This window comes from Gossypium raimondii, chromosome 13 (assembly GCF_025698545.1).
Source record: "Gossypium raimondii isolate GPD5lz chromosome 13, ASM2569854v1, whole genome shotgun sequence".
In the NCBI taxonomy this organism is placed as follows: domain Eukaryota; kingdom Viridiplantae; phylum Streptophyta; class Magnoliopsida; order Malvales; family Malvaceae; genus Gossypium; species Gossypium raimondii.
The window spans coordinates 5,011,646-5,022,452 of NC_068577.1; the positions used below are offsets into that span (position 1 = coordinate 5,011,646).

At 31.9% G+C, this 10,807-nt stretch overlaps 1 protein-coding gene across 2 annotated transcripts; it reads left to right on the forward strand.

Annotated features, from left to right (window-relative positions):
- The first annotated feature begins 5,689 nt into the window (after positions 1-5,689).
- On the forward strand, positions 5,690-9,377 carry LOC105783706 (uncharacterized). 2 transcript variants are annotated; one of them, XM_012609297.2, is made up of 8 exons: positions 5,690-5,878; positions 5,975-6,028; positions 6,740-7,007; positions 7,101-7,162; positions 7,609-7,798; positions 7,892-7,991; positions 8,328-8,410; positions 9,143-9,377. In XM_012609297.2, exons 2-8 carry the CDS (start codon positions 5,981-5,983, stop codon positions 9,148-9,150), a joined length of 759 nt encoding a protein of 252 aa, XP_012464751.1. In that variant the 5' UTR covers positions 5,690-5,878; positions 5,975-5,980; the 3' UTR covers positions 9,151-9,377. The 2 variants fall into 2 exon arrangements, with proteins under 2 accessions (XP_012464751.1, XP_012464752.1); XM_012609298.2 differs by having other exon boundaries at positions 5,694-5,878; positions 7,895-7,991.
- Positions 9,378-10,807: the final 1,430 nt, after the last annotated feature.

Consider the following 10,807-nt stretch of genomic DNA (forward strand, 5'->3'; position numbering starts at 1 on the left):
CCTTTTAGGATGAAATGCTATGCAATAATGATGTCATGCAATCAAAACAAAAGAAACCCAAGTCAGTATCACATATAGAGATATAATCCAATACAAACATGAAATAGTAAGAAACACTTAATCAGTAATCCACTAAGGTTTTGGGATAGTTCTACCTAGGTCAAGTTCCTAAAGCTCATTATATAAGGCTTAGTCTCTAAAGTAAGGGTACCCGAACCAGCAGATTCCTCAATCCTCACCCATTATAGGCTCATGTGGATCGAGTTCAGTTCAGGGGGATACATTTCCCTATGGCTGCACAGAGATGAAAATCTCACGAAGACATATGTACGGATATATCCCAGAAGCGGTCCACTACCCTGCACGGAGGTGAAAACCTCACGAAGGACTAGTTTCTCGCTCCCACTTAAGGGGTAGAATGTAAAATGCGAATGCAAAGTTTCCAACATACCAAGATGAAAAAAATCAAAGAATGCGAAGGGAACTCATGAAATTTTTTTAAAAACTTTTGATTTTCGACACAAAGACAAATATAATCAGTTTATGGCTCGACTCTCAAGGTTCACAGTGGAGTCGCCAAGCTGTCGAAACCGTTTTTTGAAAAACAAAAATTTAGTTGTCGACTTTAAAAATAAAACTGGAGTCGCCACCGATCCTTTATTAAGGTGTGATCGGCTCACCTTAAAAATTATTTGGCCATTTAATTTTGAGAAAACGAGTTCGGAAGTCAGTTACGCACGAGGAAGGGTTAGCATCCTCGTAACGCCCAAAAATCGGTACCAAATTGACTATTTGATGTCTTAGTGTCGAAAGTTAAAAAGATTTTAAAATAAGCTTGAATGATGAAATTTGCAAAAGGATAACCAATTGTTCAAGTCATGTAAAGAAACCGAGTCCCAATACGTTAGGGTACAATCTCTCATAATCCCCAAACTTTGAATATCACTTTTATTTTATGCGAAAATCTTCATTTCGAGAAAGTAACAGGCCACACCCAATACGTTAGGGTACAACAAGTTAAGTTCCCAAAAATGATTTTTATGCTCATGCATTTTGAATAAAGAATGTTCTCGGTCATCTAAGATTGACAAAGAAAATCAGAACCCAATATGTTAGGGCTCAATGTCCCTCGAAAAATCCCAAACTTCCAATAATACTTTATTAAAAAAAAACCTTAAAATCAAGAAAATCACTTTGATGAATGGTTTAAACCAAAATATAGTTTCAAAAGGGTATGTTGAAAAGTTAATACATAGTATCATATAGATCCTTTAATTTACTGACATATTCGAATAAATATTTGCAAATATATATAATATAACAAGAAGTTGCAAACATATGTACACATATATCTAACACATATACAATAATACGTATAAAAAGATGGAATGCAATATATATAAAAATGCATGTATGGGTGAATATGAAAATTGTAAAATAAAAATAAAAATGTACATACGTTAATGCACATATAAGTGTAAAATAAAACAAAATTCATAATAATTTCTAAAAAATGTATATGAAAAAATGTATATGAATTAGAAAATGTAGGCATATACACATGTATATATACATATTTATTTATAAAAACTATGGGAGCAGAATATATAAAAATATATGAAATATGTGTATATAAGAACTAAAATATGTATGCATATATGTATCTATTTTAAAACGTATAAGTATATATATGGAATATAAAATATGCGAAAGTTAAAAACGGTAAAAAAGTTTAAAAAATGTATGAATGCATGTGGTCATGAAAACTTAAAAACATATATGTATTAATTAAGCATTAAGATAGGCGTATATAATAATAATAATATTATTAATAATAACAATAAATAGGATAAATAAAAAATGATATAGCATAATTATGATAAAACAAAAAAATGGATTAAATTGAGTTAAAAACGAAGCAATGGGGCGAATTTAGTATAAAATTTTAAAAAAAGGGGCCCACTCGAATGCGCGTGTAACAATGGAGGACCTAAAGGGAAATTATCCCATCCTTCCAATGCGCTGTGCAGCGAGGGACCCAATTGAAACACAAAATAAATATGCGGCCTAAATTTCAAAAAAAAAAAAGGGCTTGATCAAACGCTACAGCACCAAAGAAGGACCATTCACAAATCTCCCATTCGGCGAGCAGCGGATCCTCCTCCTGTCGGGTCACCGCGCGGGCCAAAGCATGGATAAAACGACGCCGTTTTAATCTGCTATTTAATGCAGTTTTTTCCTTTAAAACCATTTGAAACCAAATAAAAGAAAAAAAAAAGAGAAAAAAATTTAAGAAAACTGAAGGCCTTCTGCTAGGGCTTTCTTCTGGCCCCTCCTCGCACCGCCGCCGCAACCGATCTCCGCCGCGTTTTCTCCGGTCAGAGATGCGGCGCAATGGGCTCCGAAGGTAAGTTATTTTCCTTTGTTTTTGATAAAATAAAATAAAATAAAATAAAATAGACTGAAGAAATAAAATGCAAATCACCTTAAAAAAACACTTTGTATTCAAGATTGTCTCTGTATTTTCCTTCCTTCCTTTTTTCCTTTTACAAAAACATTGGTCTTATATATAGTCGAAAAATCAACTAAGAATTCTATCTATTGCTGTTTCCTCTCATTCTAACTCTTTTGAGTCCGTGCTTGTAGGTGTGTGGAGAGTTTGGCGTGTGTGGAGGCAGAAACGTGCGGCGATCGGGCGTTGGGCGCGGCGTGGGTGTTGTTGCAGCGCTGAGGCAGATGCGGCGCTCCTTATTGCTTAGGGTTTTTCTGTTTAATTTTGCAGTGTTGGGCTAGGAACTGTTTTGGGCCGATTGGGCCTTATTACAGCTAGTATCAGTTTTTTCTTTTTTTCTTTCTCTTATTTTGTGTGTTTAATAGTCATTAGTTAAGAGATAAAACAATAAAGGAGGGAAAACGTACCTGGCGATAGGATTACGGCCTTCTCCATCGTCATCAGAGAGCAGGTTGGAATCGGAGACTATTCGCATGCCTTTGGTACGCAGAACGACGCAGAACCTTTTTTTAGTTTAGGTTTTGTTTATTGTAAATGATAGGTTTTAGGGTTTATTTTAGTTTTAAATGCTAGAATTAAAACGTCGTTGTTCAGAGCCAATACAATGGCACTGAAACGGCATCGTTTCGTAAACCCGATCCGAATGGTGACCCGATCAGGGAAGGATCCGCGCATATGGATCGATTGGTCTATTTATTCAATAGGTCCTTCCATGTTTGCTGGAATTGCGATTTATTTTCTTTAATCGTTTGTAATTTATATCGCACATTTGATATTGTATTCATTTAGATCCAATTTAAACGGCGTCGTTTCTGTGATGACTTGGGTTGTTATGATGTTTGTGCTTAATTGCTAGTTTAGTCCTTCAATGTTGAAACATGTTTCGATTTAATACAAATTCAGTTTTCTATTTTAAATTCCACAATATTTTAATTAATTAAATCCTACTTTCGTATATCATAATATTTAACATTACTTGTAACATTTATTTTATATAGTGTTTAAATTTATTATAGTTCAAAATATAATAAATTATTATTATTTTGTTTATTTTATTCATTATACACCAATATTTGGAGTCAATTGTATTTTAATTTTGTCTTAATTTATTATTATTCTAATTTTATTTAAGTCTCGATTTAAAATTTGTTGATTATTGTTCTAAACTTCAAAAATGTTTTACATATTTAATCCTGATTTCAAAAGTCTTTTAATAAATCAAATTTTACAATAATTCATATTTTTAATATCATTTTAATATTGGCTAATATTATCATAATTGTTGTTATCGATTTTAAATTTTTCTCATATCTAATGTTGTCTTCAAAAGTTTTCTTTAGATAAGTTAATTCATATTTTAATTCATCATTTTAACCTTATTTTAATATTTAATTTATTATTGTATTTTAAATTTGTTTTAAATCTTCATATTAATTATTATTTTTATTGTCTAAATCAACGTATCCTTAGGAATTTGATTATTGATTTATTGGATGTTTAGTTATTAATATGGATGAATTATATGTTTGGTTGCTCTTTAATGTAAATTTAGATTACTATTTATCTTTTCATTATATATTGCTATTCAATTATATTGTTTGTAAGAATTGCATTTCATTAAAACATTATAATCGTTTTATTTCAAAATTCCTAAAAAAGGCTTGGTGTTTAATAATTCTCGAGAGAATCGTGCCCTAACTTACTGGGCTTCAATTCTTCTCGATGAATTTATATCATCAAGTATCCATTTTACTTAAGCCGTAAAATTTTAAAAATAAAATTCTTTAGATTTCAAAATGTTGGATCCTAACTTACTGGATATGACATTTTGTTATCTCGATTTTAAAATAAAGGTAATATTTGATGTTTAAGAATTTCGAGAAATTGAACCCTAACTTACTGGATTCTGATTTCTCGATTGACTCAAACAATCAAATATCCTTCTTAAAACATGTTTAAAAAAATAATTTTAAAACAGGAACGAACCTAACTTCGAAGATTGAACCGTTGCACTCTAACTCACTGAGTGTGGCGATCTATTTCTTTGAAATGGGTCCGTCCATTTAACCAATTCAATTATTTAAGCTTTCATTTCATGGGATCGTATTTTAAAATCTTTTCAAAATTTTGACATTAATACATTAAACAATCAATTCGGTACCAATTTTGGGCGTCACGAGGGTGCTAACCCTTCCTCGTGCGTAACCGACTCCCGAACCTGTTTTCTCAAAATTTGCAGACCTAAAATTTCTTTTGGTGAACCGGTCACTCATCGATAAAGGATCGGTGGCGACTCCAATTTCCATTTTTTTGGTCGACAACTAAACTTTTTGTTTTCAAAAAAATGGTGTCAACATAGATTAGAGATGCTCATGGGCCAGCTCGGACTTAAGTATGATATCAACTTACTTTATGTTTGTCTAAGTTTTGCTCAACCTGAAATATGAGCCTAAAATTTTGTCTAAATTCACTCACGTTTGCAAAAGATTAATCCAAACTCATTTTAAACCCGCCCATTTTATTTTATTTTAATATTTAATAATTTTATACAATTTCTATTTATTGAATTTTTTTTATATAATCATCTTAACATTATTTTAATGTTTACATTAGAGTAATATTATATATTTAGTATAAGTTTTTTTTAATGTATTCTAAATTACATATATATAAAAATAACATAATATAAGCGAACCCAATTCATATTTTAAATAGGCTTAATAGTTTTACCCAAACTTATTTTTCGGTCTAATAATTTTATCTAAACTCTTTTAAATTTTGAACGGACCTTGAGCCTAAACAAATAGCTTAACCCATGAATAGGTCTAATCTAAATTTATTCTTGGATTATTCAATCCAATTCATTAAATGTGGTCCATGTAGTTCAATTTGGAATAATATGTTTTAAGTTTAATTTTGTTGTTAATGAACGTATTTTAATTTGGTCATTTTAATATAAAATAAACATTAAATTATATATGAATTTTAAAATTTATTTTGATAATAATTCTTGTCGTATTGTGTAAAAATGAATACGCATATTTATTTTTATATTAAATTGATATAATTATTTGGGCATATAATATATTATCGTAAAACTATGTTAAAACTAGACAGAGAAGATTTACTTATAGTATATTTTAACAATAAAATAAAATAAAATAAAGAAAACCAAGGCAAAAACAATGTTTTTCATTCAGTTCTTTCTTACACGTTTCTCTGCACCAAGTCACAGTTTTTAACCTGCTTCCTCTCTACTTTCCGTCCTCTTTTCCAATCTCCAAAATTTATTTTAATCTGTTCTTCTTCTTTTTGGTTTTTTTTTTTAATTTCTCGAAACCCCTTTTTTCTCGATTATGTTTAAATGTAAGTTCTTATTCCACTTCCTCAAGCGGTTCCCTTCCCTATCAAACAATTTACTTTTTTTTTTTTTTTTACTGATTGGGTTTTCTTCGTTTTCAGAGATCAATGGATTTCGCCAAGCTAAAGCGGAGGTTGTATTACTGGATTCATCAAGTACGTGATGTCTGATGTTGGGTTTTTTCTTTTCTTTTGAAAATGTTTCACTCTTGAATTTTCAGTAAATAATTTATATGCAATAATTACTCGTGGATTGTCGAATACCCAATGCTTTCTAATTGTTTAATGTTATGAATTGTTTACTTCTTTTGTTTAATGTCCAATGGGGTATGTTGTTTATACTAGTTTGGAGTTAGGAGTTTGGGGACGGTTCAAGGCCATAAGACCGAATAGTGTTGGAAGTATGGTGGAAAAGGGGTGAAGTTTGTAGGAGAAGATGGGTTCTTTTTGGTGTTCATGAAATCCCAAAAATGGAGTTCTTCCAAGATGCAAAGTGAGAGAAGGGTCCTCTCTTTCTTTATCTTTAAGTGGGCCTCTTGCTATGATGCCTTATTACTTATGGGTGGCGATATGGTAAATGGAGGATGTGATAGATGAGACTTAGAGGTATTTATGTATAAACATAGAGTTAGGTTTTTTAAAGTCCGAGGATTCCTAGAGTTCATATCCCTATATCCATGTGTTGGAAGAGTCCGAATAGTGTAGTGAATTAATATTTTTTTTTCAGTGGAATTTAATTTTTAACTAAGGGTTTTAAAGATTACTAGTGATGGATTTGCTGTTGAATTATCATGGCTGATGTGGTGAGTGAAGTTTATCTCTTTGAATTAAACTAGATTTTCATTTTGGGTTTAAGGTTTTGTGCAGATTGTGAATATCCTACTTCGATTAACGTGGCATCTCTTACATGTCACTATCCACTTATGCTACTTTGCGATCAATATTGCAAATGCGCTCGAAAGCCATCTTATATCCAAGGGATTACTTAGGAGATACAAATCCCTCCATATATCCAAGCTCCAGTATCTGGCTATTGTGATAGAAAGCGAAGATTGCCGAACTTCGAATGTTATTGAGCTTTTGCAATGGCTGGCAGATCTTGGTGTCAAACATGTTTGCCTTTATGATATGGAAGGTAAGAATTCTGGATTCAAACTGTTGCTAGATTGATTGGGTGAAGATGTATCCGCATTTTTTGTAGTATTGGGTACTGGGTTTTCTGTTGTAGGAATACTGAAGAAATCAAAGGACTTCATCTTGGAGAAGTTCGATGGTGCAACATTATTTCAGGTACTATCCTTTCTGCTCGTGGCTGAATTAGAGTTTTTCATAGTTTGCCGTGACTGGTTAACGTCATATACTCGGATAGAAATTGGCTAAAAGGCTGTCAGTAGCCAAAATCAAACTATCATGTGGCTCTGCATCGAATTTGATCTTTTATAATCTAAGGCTCTTTATGGTAGTATGCAATCAAAATATTGTATTTACATTACTACTAAACCTTGAGACTCCTATAAAAAGTATGATACAATGTATTGGTCTCATTCTCGACTGCTTGTACATGATTTATTCTGTTTGGTTTTTTCACAAAACCTTAGTGTATGGAGCTATTCTATGCACCATATCTCCGCTTAGGGTCCAATTATGTGTCGAGTCATTGGATTATTTTTGTGACGTAAATTGATACAAGTAGAACAGTATCGAATGTGCTAAACTACTAGCAAACTTTTGCTCAGGAAAATGATGTGCTACTAGATCAACCACTTATGACTCTGGAGTTTGCATCGTTTTCCGATGGGAAAGAAGCGGTGGCAAAAGCAGCTAATGTACTTTTTATGAAGTACTTGAAATCAGGTTCCACCAGCTCATATCAGGGAGAGCAAATCTTCACCGAATCTCAAATGGGGGAGGCGCTCAAAACTGTTGGTTTGTGTTACTTGTCTGATCTACTCGGTATTCATTATCACCAGTCTTGCTTGCTATGTTAATTTGGCTTTTGGTAATTGATTTCTCTTCAAGTAGGCGGCAACGGGCCAGAACCTGATCTTTTATTAGTATATGGACCTGCCAGGTGCCACTTAGGTTTCCCTGCCTGGAGAATTCGATACACCGAGATTCAGTGAGTATTCTCTTGACCTAAATTCTTCAGAATCAAGGAAAATACCTTGTTGTTTCGTCATCTGCCAAAGGTGATAATTCGGGATTCTGATGAAAGACTTTACAACTTTCTAAATGGTCTATTCTTCTGTATACCACACAGCAAAAGCTAATTCACGCTTAGAGAATTTTCAAAATTCTGTCTTGAGTGCTGATTGCCGATGTAGTGTTTGCGTAGGTTCCACTTTGTTAAGAGCTGAAAGTTAACAGTAACCGCCATACTTTAGACCCATTTTTTGTGTGAATAAATCTGCTATAATGCACTGAGTTATGTATTTCTTGTCATTCTCTTTTGCAGACATATGGGACCCTTGAAGTCTATGAAATATGGGTCACTAATTAAGGCAATTTACAAATTCACAATGGTGCAGCAAAACTACGGTAAGTAGTTAGCGTTTTTCTTGCACTCCCTGTTTTTCTCAAGTACCAATATGCAAGTTAAAGTGTGGAAAAAGAACAAACCAAAATGATTTTGATAGTAAAAGAAGAAAGGCAAGGGAAGACAATAGAGTGGGGCAGGACGGGGGTAGATATTGCCAAATCTACCACCGCTCCACTATTGGCATGCTTTGCTCCCCGCTTTGGTGAGTGTTTAAAATTGATTGTTGCTACCAATTCCATGGATTTTGGATACATCTATAACCACTCCACCCCATCCATTTGATTTATTAGCTCTTTCTAAAAAATTTTGTGTGCATTTGACAGAGAAAAATTTATAAATATTTCACTTAAATATTTTAAATTTTATTGTATAGGGTAAGCTAATTAATACCAGAAATACTCCATACCCGTCTTAAAAAAAGAAAGAAAAAATGTTTTAAAATCCATTGGAGAGTTGGGGTTTTGCCATCCCTGCTACTACTATCTGTAAAGCTCCAAGTTTGTCTCTCTCTGTTCTATCTTAATCTGCTTCACAGGTAGTGTTGTTCAAGAACTAACCTAATTGTCCTTTTATTTAATTAATAACTGAGCTATTCAAATCAATCTAATGATATGATTTTGTGTTGATGAAACTGGTAAGAGGTTCTTGCTAATGTTTTTGGCAAATAAATGTGATTAAAAAACAATTTACATAATGGTGAATCTGATCCTGAATTTTTCATATTCCAACAGGCAAATGAGAGGCTGCAATTGAAGATCATTTTCCTGGACAAGTTGAGCCATAAACAATATATAGAATAAGTTTTACTGTTTCAAGTTTGGTCAGCATTAACTTAAACATGATCCATATACAACATAAATAGCTGATAATTTTCTTGATGCTGTAAAGCATTTTCTCCAGAGTTATTTATTTGTAGAATCATCAGTGTTTGTTAATTATAGTAGAACTTTTATTATTATGCCCCAATCTGGTGATTATATGTATGGAAAAACTGTGAACTTGAGAAAGATCAAGTGGAAATCAAATGAAACCTTCATTCATGGAGGATATTAGGTTAATAAGGCAAAAAGAGAACTTAATATATGTGACCTAAGATTCTTCCATTTTGGTTTTCATATTTTATAATTTAGTCTAAACCAACCAGTGAAGAATTAAGCAACAATTATCAGTCTTTCTTTAACTGTGATATTAGTGTAGAAAACTAAAGAAAACCATTGACCATCAATATAAATTCCTTTAACAGAGATTAGGAATAATCAGGAGCAGATCATATCTCAGTTTAGCACTAATTAGTGACTAAAATATTGCACATATATTTTATCGAACATTCCCTCAACATATGAATTTCCAGGATTTTTACAGTGATTGCTTTGAGAAAATTAAAAAAAAAGTGTTTTCTTAACGGTATGTAAAATATATAATAAAAGTGTTGACTCATATTTTTGGTTAAAAATATTTAATGGTGTTTGTATAAATGACTTAATTTGAATGATGTAATTAAATTAAATTAAAGAATTATAATCATGCTAAGTTCAATGATATAAAATGTGAATTACCCTATATTTTTATTAGTACTTAATTTTTTTCATTGGTTGGATATAAAATATTTACTTTATGTTATAAAAAAAACAAATTTTATTATAAGTTAAATAAATTTATTGAATTTTATTAGAATAAATAAGATTTTTAAGGAAAAATTTATTAATTCGTTCAATGAATGAGATTATACAATTTGGGAAAAAAATAAACATCCGTCATTGGCGGTGAAACAAGCTACATCAACACAACAAAGGTTTCAGTCTCAGCATGAAAAAAACATTATGGCACGTTGACAACCAGCTCTGTCACAACTCAAACACGACATATCTGTAGTGATTACAAACATTTAACACGATAAGGATATCAACTCGGATGGTCCAAAGCGATTGAAAAAATCCGTAAAAGAACCAAATATCCACCAAACTAGAGAGGAGGATGACAAAATCATTCCTAAAGTCACTTGCATAAGCAAGACTACATGCATAAGCAATATTAAAAAACTTTACAAAATAAGACAAAAATTTTCAAAAGTGAATACTTATTAAACAATGTAAAAGAAAAAAAAACATATAATAATTAAAACAACACGGGTCCAAATAGACTCATAAAATCATTTATTATTCTAAAATACTCTCAAAATAGAAACAAATTAAAAAGTCGACGAAAAGCCACCATTTTGAGTATTTATGACCAACTCATTTTCCAAGAGAAATTGTTGGTGGTCAGTAGAGGTTTAGCTACAACAAATTCCGTTATCTATCCTTCATAACTTGTTAAAATAGTGAATATATCCCCAAAATGAAGGCGGAGTGAACGAGGAGAACAAAGAAAGAGAGGGTTGGTGAGAGGAAGGAAGA

Bases quoted from the DNA above. Each gene is read 5' to 3' on its own strand.
- LOC105783706 (XM_012609297.2), top strand. From the start codon at position 5,981: ATGGATTTCGCCAAGCTAAAGCGGAGGTTGTATTACTGGATTCATCAA. The intron at 6,029-6,739 runs GTACGTGATGTC...GGTTTTGTGCAG, and splicing joins TGTATTACTGGATTCATCAA to ATTGTGAATATCCTACTTCG. The intron at 7,163-7,608 runs GTACTATCCTTT...ACTTTTGCTCAG, and splicing joins ATGGTGCAACATTATTTCAG to GAAAATGATGTGCTACTAGA.